Source organism: Lates calcarifer, linkage group LG5 (genome assembly GCF_001640805.2).
Source record: "Lates calcarifer isolate ASB-BC8 linkage group LG5, TLL_Latcal_v3, whole genome shotgun sequence".
Taxonomy (NCBI): domain Eukaryota; kingdom Metazoa; phylum Chordata; class Actinopteri; family Centropomidae; genus Lates; species Lates calcarifer.
The window spans coordinates 15,008,037-15,027,064 of NC_066837.1; the positions used below are offsets into that span (position 1 = coordinate 15,008,037).

The window sequence follows — 19,028 nt, forward strand, 5'->3', positions numbered from 1 at the left end:
CCCACCAACAGGAGGGGAGGGATACTTTAGGAGCCCCGCTCTAGTAGAAATCAATACGTCAAACAGCCGAGGTCAGTTTATGAATTACATAGACGGGAGATGTGTTACTCATAAATTGGCTCTGCAGACCAACAGCTAGGCTCGGAGACTAATGTTTTCCATAAATAAATGCCTGAACGGAACAGATGAATGCAACTGATTTAACTTCTGCCGCTTTTGTTTGCCAAAGTCTTACAAACAGAGGGCTTTTCCTCAGTTTCAGGATGTACTGACAGCTGAGTGCAGGACCACCCTGCTGCTCTATCTGATCAATACTACAAAGTCAATACACACACACACACGTAAACACACACACACACACAAGCTTAGGCTGCAAGGAGGCATGAAAACAAGCAGCAGTATCATTAGGCAAAGAAATAACAAAGGGTCAGAGCGGAGGAGTCAGGAACGAGATTACACGGTGAAGCAGATTAGATACACATCCAGCTGTGCTTAATGATTTGGATACTTTTTTTTAATCAAAACTCAAACTAATTGAAAGGAATAAACTTGTTAGGGCTAAAATACTGCCTCACTACAAGCACACTTTGTTATCGCTCAGAAAAGACGGGAACTGTCCCCAATGTCACAACTGTGCAGAGTATTGCAACACAATAAAATGTGTTATTTTTCACATCCGAGAGCAGAAGGTGATATCACATGTAGAGTATGTTATATGGTGAAGTATCCTTGTGACAAAATGTATATGGGAAAGACCAACTGTTAACTGAAACAGAGAAGTAGTGAAAATAAGGCAGAAAGATTAGGGTAGTGATGGCAATGCAAATACACCTAAATGTTCTTTTATTCTGTTATCATATCCTCATGTTTAGACCGCTGTATGATGTATGCCTAACTGGCATAAATCAGTAAAAAATTCATGAATTCCAGAGTACATCAGCCAGACTATAATCAAGAACTAGGAAAAGAGCTCATATTACTTCCCTCTAACTGTCTTTACATCGGCAACCATTTTATTACAGAATCAATTTTTAAGATTTTACTCATTACTTTTAAAGCATTTCATGGCCTGGCCCCAGACTACTGTATATCTCTGAGTTACTGGGCTCTTATCAACCTGGACATAGTCTGAGGTCCTCAGGCAAGAACCTGTTGCTGGTTCCCATGTTCCAGGTTTAACACCAGGGGACAGCCCGAGGAACTCCTGCAAAATCACTATTAGTATCTTCTTTTGAATTGCCTCTGAAAACATGTTTTTATCCAAAGGCTTTCGAGTAACTTTATTTAAAATTGTTTTCCCTCTTTTATATTGTGTCTGAGAATGTATTTTTAGTGCAAACCTTAGGTGAAATTGACTGGATATGTGTATTTACAGTATGCACGTATGCAGGTTATGTGTGAAATACGTATTTGTAATATGTCTGTTTCATGTTTTCATTTTCTTTGTAGAGCACTTTGTAATTTCTGATTTAAGTGCTATATATAAATAAACTTTATTATTACTATTTTTTATTATCCCTGAAGAAAGTCTACAATCAAAAACTTGAATGTGCTAAATAAATAAATAAATAAAAAAGAGAGCACAGACTCTAGTGTGCAGATTTGCTAAAGCTTTAACTTAAATATTCACTTGTGTACCTGCCTTGCATATTGATTGCGTCTTTCTTCTAAACCTTCTCTGGGCATAAACTCTGCATCAGCATCAGTTTGGCCACATTCCCTCTTGCTGGTGGGTCCTTACCTATCAAGCACGGTTATGTGTTTACATCTGCCTGTATTCCTGTGGAAAGAGAATGGATTTAACATTTCATTCATGTGCTGTTTGAATCTAATTGGCCCCGTATTAAAGGGTTATCTGGATAACTTCATAATCCTGCCTTTTATTTCCCCCAGAAAAGTGCTCCCTCCTGCAGAGCCCTGCACAAAACTCTAACAAAGCTAAGCGCCCAGAGAATAAACCAACGTGTTTCTGCAACACTCGCAACGGAAATGCCGTCCTGTTACTGGGGGATAGTGGGAATGGGGCTCTGAGGGGGAATGAAGCTGAGGAATGACGGGCCATTCGGCTCTGGTCTCCTCCAGTTGGATCTAATCATTGGTCACTTGGCAGGAGCCTCCTTGAGCCGCCTTCTGTTATTGGTCTCCTGGCTGTGGTAGTCCGAGGCTATCACTCAGAACTCTCTGGCACCGCTTTACAGCTCTACAGCACTCTGGACACATAAACAGAGACACACACGAATCCGAGCGCATACCCAAGAAAATGACACCATGAAATCACATTCACACACACTTCACACTTGATAATCGTCCTGTTTATGTGCATTCACACATGCAAGCATGCGTGCACACACACACGCAAACAGCGGCATGCAATCCCATTTATGTACACTTTGTACTCTATAAGCACTCAACTACACACACACACACACAGAGTCAAATACAAATACAGAGCCAAATAAAAACAGGTAGCAGTCATCTGGGGAGAGCTGTCGTAAAAGATTTTATGGGGCCAGAAAGTGAAACATTATCTGTCTGGCCCGGCTGTGATGATCAGCTCATCTCATGACTCATGACTGATGTTCATCCTCCAATGGCCTTCTTCCAATTTCTCTCTCTCTCCTTTCTGTCTTCTTTTTCTTCCCTACACTGTACACTGAAAACCATCTCTTCCCTCCTTTCCTCCCCCTCACTCTCCCGTTTTCTACCCAATCTCCTTCCCAGCCTCAATTTCCCTCTTCCCATCCCTACTATTATATTGTGGCACACAAGGAATGTATGTGTGTGTGTGTGTGTGTGTGTGTGTGTGTGTGTGTGTGTGTGTGTAATGGTGGGACTGTGGCAGTGATTCCCTGAGGTGTAGACCTGCAGGGACGATGCTGCAAAAGCCATTGTTCTATATAGGCTCACAGGCACACTCACTCACACACACACATTCACACTCACAATCACGACTTGTATGCAAACACTTGCATATGCCCACACACATTCACATTTACCTACACCCCCCCACCCCACCCCACCCCACACACACACACACAGCTCTGAAAAATATGAACCATATACCCACTATACATTCTGCATGCATACACATAAAAACACAAGGACGTACTTTCATTCAAGTCACGGCCCCAACATCACACACAGACACACACACCCACACACAGTTTCTGTTGTGTAATCTGAGTGTTGGTTGGTACTGTAGCTGCAGGCGAGTCCGTCCTTGAGACTCAGAGCAGGCTCAGACTGGCCAAGCAAATAATTACCTCTCCACATTGACACACCAGCTCTGCCTAACACATGAATGAGAAGAGGAGTGTGCTTGTGTGTGTATGTTTTTAATTGCAATTAAATTGATCTGGAGGCACAATATTCAATATTATTGAACAGAAAATTAATTTTTCTGAAGGCTTGCAGGGTGGTAAGGAGACCCAAAGCTTTGAACGTGTGTGTCTTTAAGTGTGGGTGTTTTTACTTGTACATCTATCTTTGTGAGGACCAGTTTGAGTTTCAGACCTTGTGTGTTGAGTTTGACATTTTGGGCGAAACCTCTCTTTGGAACAGATCCTCAAAGGGCAGTTTGAGGGCTAAGATCTTTGTTTTAAGGTCATTTTTATTCCACACATTCTTCTTCTTTTTCAAAACCTGCTGCTTACGTTACCCATAGTGCAACGCGACTGCAGGTCAGAGATTTGGTGTGTGTTACGTCAGTAGCAGCCAACGTAGCCACTAGCCTCGAGAAGAGATGAGGAGCAGGCTACAGACGTCTGGTAAGCTCACTTCTTTCTAACTCCACACCCCTCAAGATTTTTCATTTTCAAACTTTCAAACTCTCTAACCTCAACTGATGCTGACTCAAGTATTATTATTTGACAGTCTATCAGACTTTGTGCAGCTCCCTCTGGAGCCACAGAAGGTTTCCTACAACTTTTTTCTTCGCACATATGCAGTAGTACTCCCCAAGACTTACAAACAGACTTTAATGTGTAAAATCGGTGGGGTTTCCCTCTAAGGTTAAGGTTAGGGTTTAGGGAATGTAATATGTCAATGGGAGTCCTCACAAGTGTACAAGTACAAACATAATGTGTATGTGTGAATGAGTATGTGTGCATCTAATCTGAATAATACACAGACCACCTTCAGCTGGTAATTTCCCTCTTATCCTCCATCACATCAGTCAATAGCAGAGCCACACAGATCAAGGATGGTATTCTCTGTGGTCTGTATGCGTGTTTGTGTGTGTGTGTGTGTGTGTGTGTGTGTGTGTGTTGAGCTCTATCTGCATTCAGGGAGTGTGTGTTTTAGCTCCAGACTGGACTATGCTGTCCCAGTTTTCCAAGAAGTAACTAATAGGAGAGATGAAAGAATGAAAGAAACTCGACATCAGTCCATCAGCAAATTTAGATTCCGCACTTTGTTGCTGCTCCCCGCACGCCTTGTATTTTTAAAATATCTCTTCTCTCATCACATGTGCACTTTATTGGACAGAATACATGCTGTAAAGTTCATGAGGGGGATTCAATCTTGCAACAATCAGAGCGAATTAGTGCCTCAGCCCACCGGTCAGTGAAGCAACTCGTCCATTTCTTTAATGTCTCCTTTCTTCTCTCTTCCTCTTTTGATCACCTCCTGTAATAACCTCCTCTGTCCATTTACTAATTCCCTCCTCCACCTCGCTCCCATCCATTACCCTTGTTCTCTTTCCATTTCTTCTCTATCCTCCCCCCTCTGAGAGATGGAGCTACTGTATGAGAAAGGCCAGCGTTAATTATGTGTGTCTTGTGTGCCGCGACTGGGAGATGGCTTCGAGTGCAGATACAGTGGATTGTAATGAGTGGGAGGAAGAGAAAGTCAGACAGACTGACAGACAGAGAAGGAGGCAGAGATGGGAGCACAGCGGGCAAAGGATCAAAACACCCAAACTGCCCACAATTACATCTATGCCTTGCACTGACAGAGGGAGGCACATGCACACATACACGTAGACACACACTTTCTATCTGATCTTAGAGCAGAAACCTTCCATTCTGCTCCCTCTGCACTGAGCAAGACTTTGACACACTTTTACTGCCATGTTTTATTCAACACAAATGTAGCAAGGAAAAGATGATATTGAGTGCATACTGTATGTATGTATGTATGTGTGTGTGTAGTAAAGTGGATGTGTGCTGTATGGAAGTGTTTTGCTACTAAGTCTGGGAAGCAGAGAATACACACATAACAAACACACACACTCACACACACACAGTCATATGCACACAAGGCTTTGGACTGCCCAAGTGTGAACCAAACTGTCCAATTACTTTGATCCATGCCTGTTGCTGTGGGAAGAGAAAATAGTTTCTCCCCTTTTTGCCTTAAAGCACATCACCTGGGTACACACTCACACACATTCACAAACACTACATAATGGCTATGCGCTTGTTTGCCAACTCTGGCTCCTCTAATTGCCCAGGAGCATGGAGAGAAGAAGAAAAAAAAAAGGCAGGGAGAGAGAATGCAAACTGCCAAATTTAACCACATTTGTCGAGCTGTGCATCTGTTCAGCAACTCCAGTACATGAGGAGGAGGATGATGATGATGACGGGAGCAGCCGCAGCTGAAAAACATTGGTTTCTGGCTCTCATCCAATCTAATCAAACTCCTTGTTATATCAGCACCTGCCGAAACACACACCCACATAAACATCTTTTGTGAGCGGAGGCGGCCATTGATCTGCCGCGGCCCGACACTTGGCCTTGGCGTGCGCACCTGTTCAACTCTGACATTAAATTCTGCTGCTGCAGGACAAACAGAAGTTTATGAGCGGATGTTATGAGATTATATGACCCCCGACAAATCACACTGTGCCCTCCAGCAGCAGCAGCAAATAGAACAACCTGAGCCCATCCTACAGTATCCATGCAGCATGAGACCCATGCTAAATCACCTGCTAATCCCCAAAATATGAAGTACAGCACTAAATTAGGATGTTAGAATGCTAAAACATACGTCTGTCCAAAATGTAGCACTAGTATGGTACCAAGAAGAGAAATGATATCTCTCTCCTCTACTCGCCTTCCTTCATCTGTTACCAGTGAAGTATCAAATAAATTTTTAAGATTCTTTTATTTCTTTTCAAAGCATTGCATGGATTTGCACCAGCTTACATTACTATTGCTGCTCCCAGACTGTGGAACAGTTTACTCTTCACTGTCAGGTCCTCTCCATCTGTTGCCATATTTAAATTCCATCCTCAGACATCTTTTATTAACAGCTGCTATACATGACTGCTTTTACTTGGTCTGTTTACTTTTTTTCCATGCTTTGATTAAATTGAATTATTTAAATGTGTTTTTAATTTTCCTGTAAAGCCCTTTGGTTGGTTGCTTTCAAATATGCTCTATAAATAAATTGACTTGATTAAATCCAACCTCGAACCTGCGTGAAATTACATTTTGGTCAAATCATCGCCTTATAAAATCCTTACAATAAACATGCTATCAAGCAGACATGGAGTTGTGTTGCTGGCCTTAAGTCTGATTCACTTCGTGTTGTTGTGGGGGGAGGTTTTTCCTCATCTGGTAATCGAGGGTCTAAAGCTAGGCAGTTCTGTACAGTTTTGTGATTTGTTATATTGGGTTCAAACAAGATAAGGTGTGGGTCATAAAAATATGCTAAAATGCTCTGTAGAGCTGTGAGCAGAGGCAGATTTGGATGACAATTCTCTGCAGGTTTGTTCCTACGAGCGACACCTCTCACACTGCACACAGGTATTTGATCCATTGTTAACATAAAATACTGATTAGAGCAACTTTAAAGATCATAGTCATACACTGGAGGAGAAGAGAAATTAAGTAGACTGAACTAGTTGCCATTAGCACAAAATATGGTGCAATTGATATTTTATGAAGCAGCAGTGTAAAGTTATGCTAAGTAGATTCAAAGGACACATAAACACAGATAAACAAAGCACACTAATAATCAACCCACAGCTCCTCTGTAGTCAGTATTTCTCACAGCAAGAATCCCATATTTACATAAATTACACGTCTGCCTGCAAAATGACACAAACGATCACTAATCCTCCTGTCCGTGGGTGTGTTTGTGTGTGCGCACATGCACATGTCGGGCTTGTTTGCCTCAGTTAAAATCGCTGAGGCATGAAGTTTGCAGCTGCACACAACAGGAGATACTACACATCCTGAATTATTGATGGAAATGAAAACAACTCTATTTTTTCTTTCTACTCTCTTTCTCCTCTGGTAAGTGTCTTCCCTCCTCCCCCTCTTCCTTTCATTCCACCCTCACCCATTTGGCAGTTTAACAACTCTCTAATGACAGCAACACTCAACTGGTCCTTCTTTTGGCTTAGTTTGCAAGCATACACACACACTGCATGCACATGCACACACACAGTAGCAAATAATCTCTGTTCTTAGGTATAAAGCAGGTGTGTGTTTGCTCTTGCACGATGCACTCAGGCCTTGGTGTAGGGCAGGTGGCAGGTGGAGGATAGCAGAAGTGCTTGCTGTGCAATTCATCAGCCCTCTCCCTCTGTCACTCCTCACTTTCCCTCCCTCTCTCTAATGCTCCATAGCTCTTTTTCCCATTTCCCTACTGACATTCTTTCTCCATTTCTGTCCATCACTACAAACCACATTTTTCTCTGTGTTACTTTCCCCCCTCTGCTTTTTTCCCCTAACGCTGCAGTGCCTTCCTTTCCTGTTCACTCTCTTCCTAAATGGGCAGAGTGTTGAGGGAGGGGAGGAAGTAGAAAACATGAGGGAGAGAGAGATGGAAAGATAGAAAGAGAGAGAGAGAGAAAGAGAGAGAGAAAGAGCATTTATGGCCAAATAAAGAGCAGGCCTTAATAATTTACTCTGCCCTGCAGCCACAAGCCAATCACAGCCCATCGCTCCCATAGAAATGAGAGAGAGAGAGAGAGTGTGTCACAAGTAGTGAGAGAGAGAGAGGCTCCTATGTTAGTACTGACAGTCCCTTGATACCGTGATAAATAATTTGAGATAATATGCTGGTCTAAAAGCTTTGAAACATTAACTACCAAATGTCAAGAAAACTGAGGCATCCATTAAAATAAAACAGAAATGAACAAGAATTGTACACATTAAATTCATTGACACACATCAGAGCTCTGTGGCACAACCAGTGTTTGGGTTGTAAGATCATACTGGGGTTTTTCCTGCAGCTACATTCGAGAGTCTCTCTGAATAAAGTGAAACGTTTTTATTAGGGATGATGGACAACTTGATTTGGACGTCAGGGACTCTGCATTGTACCAGAATCTCTTGTTCAGGAAGCTGTTTTATACAGCGGCAGAGAGAGCTCAGCAGACAGCAAATTAAAACTGCATTAATTGCTTTTTCCTCCCTTCAGTTGGATGCAGCAGAACACAATATTAACATTTTAATCACCTTATAAAGTTCTTGTGCCAAACGTGTTAGCAAACAGATGTCTTTTTACACATCTAGCAGAGACAACAGTGCAACACAAGCATCCATTTTGAGTTGTGTTTCTGGGCCATTGATAAATGTAAGTCCAATATACACTCCTTTTAGCTCTGTTTTGGCCTCCACCAGCTCCTGGGCAGGTATAGCAAACAGTGGGATTTCAGAGATGTTTAAGCTAAAAACAACTGTCCATGACAATTGAAAAGGAAACTGTTGCGGGAGGTGAGAGTGAACCAAAGCAGTAAAGGCATATTCATATTATAGCAAGGCTCTTGAGCTGAGTGTTCAGTGTCAGTCAGTATTCACTAATCCATGATGCCTGGTGGTGTTGTACAACCCAAGCTATAACGCTGATGTTGCTTGCTGTAGATATCTACATTTGAGAGACTAAATGTAGTATTTTTGTAACAGACCTGATAGCTGCATCTGCTGACTGCTATTTCACAAAATGAATATCTTTTATCATCTTGGCTCGATATGTGGCCAAAATTGTAATTGTACAGTTCTGGAAGCTCAGAAACAAAATTGGGCTACTTAGTGTTTCATCCATCTTTCAGTTCATGCAGCAGTCAACAGTGACTGACTTTGCAACTCAAACTTACATTGGACTGTGTCCTCAAACCTAAAGACTGTTTGTCTCTACCCTACGTTGTTGCTTGTTCGACCTGCACCCAGGAGGACACTCTCAGCCATGCATGTCCTTAGAAGAGTTACATTCAGGTAGCTTGTGTTATTTCTTACCTTGTCTGGTTATTCAGTAGGAGACTACTGCAGTACAGTCACTAAAAGCTTAAAGTCATAAAACCAAAACAATGAGCTGAAAGATGCTACAAAGCTCAGGGGAGCTGAGGGGAACTGCAGAGTTGAGGGATCATCATGGGTCCATCACTACCAGAAACACACACAATCATCTGATCAACTGTGGATGTAAAAAATTTCATTTGTGCTTGAACACCTCTCTCTGGAAGGAAGATACTTGCAGCGGTTTATGTCACTATTGTGGCTTTTCCGTTTATTTACAATCATTCCTTGTGGGCTTGCACAATCCATAACCATAATGAATACATGCCTCAGCCCAAACCTTAACCCAGCATTTATTTTGTCCAAATGGAGACAGAAACCAATTTGTGCTAAAGGCGGTTGTAGCAGGACACCGGTTTCACCCCAATTAGACAAACCATCCACAATCAACTCCACAATTTTCCCCCAGTATGCTCTGGTGAATTGTGCTCCCACATGGTGTGAAAGAAATAGATAGTGCCTGAGAAGCATTTTAAGCCTTTGGATGAGGCAGGACTCTATCCAGCAAGCTTTCAGACTGGTCGGTCAGAGGAAGGTCACCTTACCCCTCCCACCAGTCATTGATCCATAAACCTATGAGACAACAGAGTCACAAAGGGGGGGAGAGGAGGTTGGACAGAGACAGAAATCAAATGAGAGAGGTGAAGGAGTAGAATTAAAAGGCAATCAATGAGTATTATAACAGTGGTTAAAGACACAGTGCAATTCTGCCTGTGTTGGTACCTAAATCCCGACCTGGTCTCAAACCAGTCACAGCCCACGAGTCACAACCTTAAAGTAATTAGTCAGCCGGTCGACACCTGATCAATTCTGGATCAATTCCTCACTTGGTGTTAGTGTTTGAAAGTGATGCCTGTTTTATTTTTGCCATCCTGAAAGAACACAAGAGATGAAAGAGAAAAAGAGCAGCAAGCATGAGGTGACCCTTCCCTACACACATTCAGCATCGCAAATGAGTGTTTTTTTTCTTTTGATTGCCTCTTACTGCTGTCACCTGCATAAGCAGGGAGGCCTAGATTTTCACTATCATACCCAAATATCTATCCATCTGAAAATGCACCATGGAAAGCAAAAGCACTGTCCCAAAAAGGCTTTCACACATTCCAGATTCAGAGAGTAACGCCTTCCTTTTAGGTATTTCTTCCAATGACTGAATGAATCTGTAAATGGAGAGAAAAATTCTCAGTAGACCAAAACGACTAAATGTAGGAAATCACTGACTGAGACAGAAACAGACTGTACTAGAAGAGGCAGACTGAGAGGAAAGAACAAACACAAATACCCCTCCTTCAAAAATCGGGTCTGAATCTCAGAGTTGTGTTCATTCTGACTATGGGTTGTGATAACTTTGCACTTGGCAGACAAAGGTTTGCAAAACTGAGAGACCAGCAAGGCAACATTTATCAGGGCAAGCCTCCTAAAACTTTACAGTAAACTTCAGTTATATAAATTATTTCAAAGGCTTGTCTTTGAGCTCGACTGAACACTAATCACAGAAAGTAGCTCCTTGGAAAAGCTATTGTAACAAACTGCACAGGGATCTACTTACGGAGGCAACTTGCCAGCTAACCAAGCCAACTGCCTGTTGATCCACACACACACACACACACACACACACACACACACACACACACACACACACACACACACACACACACACACACACACACGTTTGTTTACATGTGTGGATGAAGAAGTAGCAAACAAGACAGGATTTGCTTAAGTCACCATCTGGTTATTCACTGAACTCTTACAAGTACAGGCATGAGTCATTCCACTCTGACAGCTGACCGTACTTATTAGAATCAGACTATACAGATGAGGAGACAGACAAAGACAAAGACCCAGAATCAGATTTACTGGCCAACTACATGAACACATACGAAGAATCTGACTCTGGGTTTTCATTGCTCTCAATGTACTTGAACACAAGTCCAAGAAAAATATAATAAATACAGCATGAGTAATGTGACAAGTTACTTTATATGCATGAAGTAGGGGATTATATACAACATATGCATGTAGACATGTCTATGTACAACACATACATTGTGCTTTGTTTGACACTATATGACCGATTTGACAGCAGCAGAGTCCTGCAGGACAACAAACCTGAGGAAAAGTCAAATTAAAGTGAATCTGAGAAGCTTTTGAAGGCCTGCACTGTTTATCCAATACACTTGTTTTGCCTGAGTTTGCAATTCCCGAATTCCCACTGCCTGCTCTCCAAAGTAGCAGCGGTGAGTTAGCAAGGCCCACAGTCAGAGTGGTGCATTCAAGGGTGGTTTCTTACATGTACTTTGAATTATTTCCCCTGTGTAGGTCACTTTAGTTTAAAATCTTTTTAATCTGAGGATGGTGGGCCATCTGCATTCGAACAGCCAAAAGTAAGTTCCTGGTTAATTGCGGGATAAAAAGAACGTGGCAGGTGAAACAGATATAGAATAAGAATGAGTGGATGGAGGTTGTGTTAACAATGAGGAAGGAGCGGAGGAACAGGCAGGAGGCCTTGTTGGACAGAGTGACTAAGCATTAATCAGCGGTAGGTGGGATAATTACTGGAGGGGGGGCATTTAGAGGACGCTGACACTGCAGCTTATCAACTCATAACTGGCCCTCAGTACTTCATATTTTAACACAAGGGAGCTTTTAGCATGCATGTGGTTTATTGAGAGAGTGAGAGAATGAATGAAATCATGAGATGACAGAAGAGTGCACTTAGGATGTGTGTGTGTGTGTGTGTGTGTGTGTGTGCATTAGAAGAGAGTCTGGAGATCGGTGATAAAACGTTAATCAAACCAAAATGGCTTGAACATTCTCACTGATGTATGATTAGAATTATCCATGCCAAAAGATCTTAAATTAACAGTGCAGAATTAACCTGCTTCCACTGAATGATGGGATGCTTGTTTTATCAGAAGCACAACACTGAAAACGCAAGAAAAGTCAGTGTCAGTGAAATGTCAAATCTTCCACCCGGCTTTCTCCCAAAACATCAGCATGCTCCTTTTCCTGAAAACTCATGAATAGCATTATCCTAAAATAAAATTCCTAAAAATAAATTTTTGCTCTCGTGCATAAGAAACTGTGTGTGCGCATGTTTTATTCTCATTGTACAAGCTGTTCTCCAAGACATGACAAGAATAGTCGAGTCTAGAAATACCACACAATTTACAAAACCAGGCACAGAAATGTCATGTTCATCTTTTAGTGAGCTCTTACAGCATAGTGTACGTTTAAAGAGTTCTATAAATAGCAGGGTCATCATGGCACAAATAATACATACACACACAAATCTATAAATTCCCCTATAACACCAGAGGCCGGGCACACCATTCTGCATAACATTGTAGATCATCTTTACCCACTTAATCCACTAACAATGACTCATTTCAGGCCATAGAGGAATTTCAGCACAAACCCCCACATGATACTACAGAAATACATTGAAGCACAATAATTAAATTACATGGCAGTCAAGTCAATTAAAGTACTGTAATCGTAAAAAGCTTAAGAATCATTAAACATCATTTCGCACAGTTAGTGCAAACCTAAGCTTAGACATACTGTGGTTATATAATCTCAGCTCAGAGGGCCATTTAATAGCTTTCAGCTGCAGTTCAAGGTCTGCATCTTCCAGTGGTACTGGCTCAGGTGTTGCCACATTAGCCTGGTGTCAGACTTTTCCATCAGCTGAAGGAGGAGTTGACCAGTCCGAGCTAAGTGGGTGTGATTAGAAACTGCAATCTTATGAAGCTAACTAACAAGTTAACGACACACAACAAAAATCCCCAGCCAGACTCGACCTGTGGACATCATGGCCCACTTGGCCCCCCTCTCCGGCTACATTCATAACAGCAGACAGAAAAACGGTGTAGAAGCATAGTTGAGATCAATGCAGCTGTAAGGTCATGTATTGAAAACGGGGGGTGGGGTTATAATCCATGTCAATTTAATCTTGTAACTTTATTCTTGTAATTAAATTCTCAGATGCAGAAAGACAGAATCCCATTTCAATATAAACTCATGTTATTTCTTGAAAGGGGTTAAAATTGGATGATAACAGTAAAGCAACTACTGTTGCTTCTGTTTTAGGTGTGTGTTGTGTCCTCCAGATGAGTCAGGCCCTACTGTGAGTTAAAAGTCAAATCCTCTGAACAAACACTGTATGGTTCAAGCTTTCTATTTTCTCTCTGATATGAGGTGGAGATATTACAGACTATCACTCTTGAGAGACAATAAAGTCTTTTGGCTTGACTGTTGAAAGAAGAGATTGGCTGTCTGGTCTTAACAACTGATGTGGGTATATTTTGCCCCTATTTATCATACATTTTATTGAGCTTTTATGTTAATGTGTTTTTATTGTTTTTATGATACATTTTTATTGTGCATTTTTATTGCAACCTTGCCTTCAAGCTTGCTTTCCCTCTCAGAACAATAAAAGTTGATGGTGTGAGTTGCAACCAATAAAGCACTTTAAAGTATAAAGTGTTAATATTAAGTCATATCAGCATAAACAGGGCCTCAAAAAGCTTCTGGGTTTTCATTTCAGTTCACTATACAGTATGCAAAGAAAAACTACCAAGTATCTGCTTTAGAAAATAACATTTTACCCAGCAACCACATAGAAGCAGAACCACTTATTTGTTCCATACAGGCACGCTTAAAAAAAAAAAAGAAAAAGAAAAAAGGGTGCAATCAGAGCATATTGATTTTTCCTCATGTTAAAAAGCTTTTATTGACATGGCATTTTCTCACCAGAAAAGGTTATGGCAGAGGAGAGAAGCGAGGGAGGGAGAAGGTGAACCATAAAGGGATACAAAAGAGATGCAGCACCATGATGGCTCAAGAGCTTCCTGTAAATTCACCCCACTTTAGCCCACTTTAGTGCCTATGCATGTGTGTGTGTGTGTGTGTGTGTGTGTGTGTGTGTGTGTGTGTGTGCTGTCTTCTGAAACTGCCTCTCCCAACACATTCACACACATAACACGCGAACAAGAAAAGATGTAGCTGCCTCTGAAAACCTTGAGATTCTGAGAGAGAGAGAAACTAAAACCATTGAGGGAAGGGAGGAGACAGAGTCGTGGACACACTGTGTTCAGAGCACTGATATTGTAAAGCACTGTGAAGCAGACAGGCAGATTAGAGCCATGAGGAGGATAAGTCTGGAAACCTTCATCACCTTTAAAGGTTCACTCATAATGATAATCTCTTTGTGCAACATCGTAATTTCTCCATAAAGAGTCATAAAACTTCACAGTGGCTTCGTCTCTGGAGAGCTAGACGATGCCTTACTGCTGACACAGCGCTAAATCACCACGCTCTCCCTCCTCCCTCCTCCTCCTCTTCCTCCTCCTCTGTTTTTAAATGGAAAAACATGCTCACTACTCATACCTCACCTCCCACTTTTTCGAACCTATTTTTCTCTCACTTGACTTGCTTGGCATTTTGCAAACAGGCTACTGCTCATAATTTAACAAATAACTTCAACCTAATCAATACACAGTTAATAAACATACCATGAGCTCCATTTAAACATGGATACATTTAACACAAGAAGCAGAAAAGGAAAAGGAAAACCTGTAATAACTGCTTTTTTTTGGCCACAAATATCGACATATCATCATCTAAATCTACATTTACACATCCAGCAGACAGGGATCAACATTATTATTCATTTGGAGTCATGTTTACGGCAGCCTGTCTAATGTAAGTCCAATGTTCACTCCCTTTTCGCTCTCTGCTGCTTGCTGTGGCTGAAAACGACACTAAGAGAGTAGTGAGAGCGAACCGAAACATTAAAACTGTGAACTGGACAGCTAAAATATGAGCTGAAACGCATTATAAAGCTCTGTAAACCTGAGGGAAGCTGTAGATTTGGGTGATTGTCATATCCACGTTCTTTCTTATCATACATTTATGTCATGTCAAGTCAAAAACAGACTAAGAAAATGTTAGCTCTTATTACCGAAGACATAGTGACCTCCAACTAGAATGCTTAGAAGAGGTCCTGAAAGAGCTCAGAAAAGGTAAATGGCGTGATGTATGAGTGTAACAGCTGCTGATACATTTCCCTTGGAGCCACAAATAATAATGTTCTGGTGGTGCTAAAGGAAAAGATCAGGAGATTACCAGAGTAAGTACACTTCATCCTGCGGGGACCATGAATGTCTGTACAAAACTTCACAGCAATCTATCAGATAGTGGTTGAAATATTTTAATCTGGGACAAAGCAGCGAAAGACCAATATTGCTGCTTGCATGGCTAAAAATTTGGCCGAGGGAAGACAAGCTGCGTTCTCCTGAGATGCAGGATGTTGGAGGAGAGGCAAAGATGAAAACCTGATACAGTTAAAACATGAAGACGTAGACAGAAGGGGATCCAGAGTGGTATTTTTCTTGTCACAGTAGCATGGTGAATTTTATTCAGCACTATGACTGATGCAAAATCTAAAATCCATTGTGAGCTGAGCAAATTTAGATTGAATTTGATAACTTTATTGTTTCCCAGAGGGGAAACACACAATGACAAATAACAATGGAAAGATGAATCAGACAGGTCACAGCTAATAACATATCAAAGGCATTCTGCCAAAACAATGACAGTAAAACTAACACTATGGAGCCCAGTCAGCCATTAAATAGGAAAACAATGTAAACACAGTCAATCAGTTAATAAATAGAAACTTTTATATATTTGAGAAAACAAGCAATTATCACTTGTCATTCATGTGTCAGCTGTTTCCAGTTGTGGCCACAAAAGATAAATCATTATGGCATCTATAACCAGCAACACAACACCTTTGTAGACAACTTAAAATGAATGAATGAATAAATCAGGAGTTAAACCAACCATAGCGGCCTGTCCTCTTTTCTCCTAATTTCTCAACACAGACTCACAAACACACAACAGGTAGACAGGATAAAAGAGAATTTCAAATCGGTGTATCTATTGATGCCTGAACCTATCCGAGAACATCATTGTGTCCATTTCAAGCAGACCCAGGGATTAAGTTCAGACATCACAGTGAGGACATGATGGGAAGATCAAATATACAACATCTAATGCCTGAAATACAACCATAACCTGCGCTGAGCCTGCGGAGCGTAGCCTGTTCTTAAATATCCTCTCTTGTACCTAAATCCCTAATCTCATCATGTGGTTACATTCAATCTCTAAACTCTCTGCATCAGATTCTGCAGTAATGCAGGGATCCAGAAATAGCCCATGTACCGTAACTCTCAAGTGATTTCTGTCCGAGGTGAAACTGCAGCCTGTCAGCGTGTCTGACAGGATGTGTGGTTAATGTTTAGCAAATTACTGGAGTGTTGAAGAAAAGTTAAGGTGCTGATAAGGATGCCATCTCACCATCTCGCTCAGAAATACACACACTTCTCACGCAGACAGCAATTGTCACAGCCCTGTTGTGTTCATCATTAGATGTGTACAACTGGATATACAGCATCTAACAGATAATTCAGATTGCACTACATTACCACTGCACAAATCTCTCGTTTTATTAAGTCAAATAATTGAAAAGGTCTGAAGTATGATAAAACTTCAAATTAGATAGCTGCTTTAGGTAAGGCTGCAGGTTTAGAGATCCAGCAGGGGTCCCTGGAGGCTGCAGAGTTCATTACAGTCCATAAAGGTTTTGGCCTGAACCATCAACATAGTGATCATTTTTTCTGTCTCTGTTGGAGAGTTGCAAAAATAAATCCAAAATACTGGACATGGGGTCACTGAAATCAAAGGATTTATCTCGGGAGCTTGAATGTGCTCAGTGAATTTTGACATCTTGAGTACAAGATGAAAAATTTAGTTGGATAATGGCACTAGAGGAGAGATTTTGAAAAAGTTCAGCTACCGGCTCTAAAACTTGCTAAATATCTTGTGTTTAATCAGTATTAAAGCATGAACATGAATATTTGTGGTTTTACGTAAGAGGAACAGAACTAAACATAATGTGTAAATTACTGAGTTTTAGAGGAGCTGACTTTGTTTTACCTTTAGACAGAGCTAGGCTAGCTCTTTCCCTCGTTTTCCAGTCTTTATGCTAAGCTAACTGGCTGTTGCTTCACATTTAAATGGACAGAGTGGTACTGATCCTCTCATCTACTATAACTCTCTGCAACAACATTTCCCAACACAGCTAACTCTTCCTTTAATGAAAATCTGTGAATCAGCCCTGATGGTTGTGCTAGATAACAAAGTGTCATTGTCAACACAAAATTTGATAACAATCTGGCCTCTAGTTGTCAAGATATCTTACTCTGAGAGAACAGAACCAGCTGACATCCCCATACTTAGCCACTGCTGCTGCTGCTGCAAATAAGCACTAAAACAAGGGGTATAAAATCCAGAATCCCGAGTGTTTGAACACCTGGCTTTCCTCTCAGAGTCCAATTCTCTCTGGGCATCTTCAGCCCAGTCTCAAATTTACATGTTCCAAGTCCATCTGCCAGAGCTTCCACCCAATCAACCCCAGTTATGATTTATCAGATTTCTGGCAAACTGACAACATGAAAGTTTGGCCCTGCAGTTGTGCTGTGTGGAACTAAAAGGAGGTTTTAGCTTCTTGTTAATGCTGGAGTGTTTAGTAAACCACAGCAGTCACACACACACACACACACACACACACACACACACACACACACACATAATGAGGAGGAGAAGAGTCCATACCTGGGGTTTTCTAACCAGGTTTCAAGGAGACTGGAGGATCCTGGAGGGGTTTCCAGCTGGTCCCCTGAAAAATGTGGAAAACTCAATTTCACTCTATCACGACAGCCAATATAAACCATTTTGATCAGACGTTTCATTCCCCTCTGTTATCTTGTAACTCTCAGCTTGTGCCATCTGTGAGGAGTTGTGCAGCTGTGAGATGACATATTGAGCATAAAATATATAGAACAGGATAAAATCTCAGTTTTTCTACCTTTATTTAGACGTTTAACCAAAGATTTTCCAGTTTGATTAAAAGGAAAAAGGAATCTTCCAAGAACATTTTACAACTTCTGGTCCAAAATGATCATTCACACCTTTTCCCACCTTGTTTGTAAATTGAACTGTGAATCATGGCTGAACTGCAGAGCCACCTCTTCAAATATGCATTAGTAGCCTAAATCAAAATGACCTGCTGTTAGGTAACATCTGGTGGGGTCTGACAGTCAGCCCACAAGACTGCAGAACAAAAATCCTTTGAATAAATGTTACAATAAAGTGAAACGTTGACAATAATTTCCTGACATTTCCTAAGAAGTAATAATCTGTAATGGAGAGAGTAGGGATGCTCTTAAAAGAAAAGCCAAATTTAAAGCCAAATAAGTCTAACTTACTCATTCTAAATTGACTCAAAGACTTTCAACCCCTCATCAGCTGAAATAATCAACTCTAAGTATACCAGTCAAACACTCTCTCTATTCTCCCTGTCATTATGATCAAATTAAGATTCCAGGTTAGTTCTTGGATAATTGTTAGTTAACTATTAGAAATTACAGATTCATAAAATAAAACAATATGCATGAGGATGATATTTTACTGGCCTCAGCAGGGAACTTTTTTTTTGGCTTTTATACAGAACCAGAATACAGATTAGCTCCCACAGAGCTACATTAGCAGGGAGGTAGTGTCTTGCTCAAGGACACCTCAGCAGGGTAGACACTCACTGACAGAAACATCCCCTCACACACAATCTCATACACACACACTCACACAAAATATTTGAAAGTGTTGAGAAGCTTTGATTTGACCTAAAAGCACAGAAAGTGATTTTTGTAT

The 19,028-nt window shown here is 41.1% G+C and overlaps 1 protein-coding gene across 7 annotated transcripts in view; it reads right to left on the reverse strand.

Annotated features, from left to right (window-relative positions):
* klhl5 (kelch-like family member 5) overlaps nucleotides 1–19,028 on the reverse strand; it is a 55,995-nt gene that overhangs the window by 28,704 nt on the left and 8,263 nt on the right. For all 7 annotated transcript variants that reach the window (XM_018695746.2, XM_018695744.2, XM_051070643.1 and 4 more), the window contains one exon: nucleotides 17,934–17,997. In XM_018695746.2, the coding sequence (XP_018551262.1) occupies nucleotides 17,934–17,997 (64 nt within the window). The remainder of the gene's footprint in view (nucleotides 1–17,933; nucleotides 17,998–19,028) is intronic.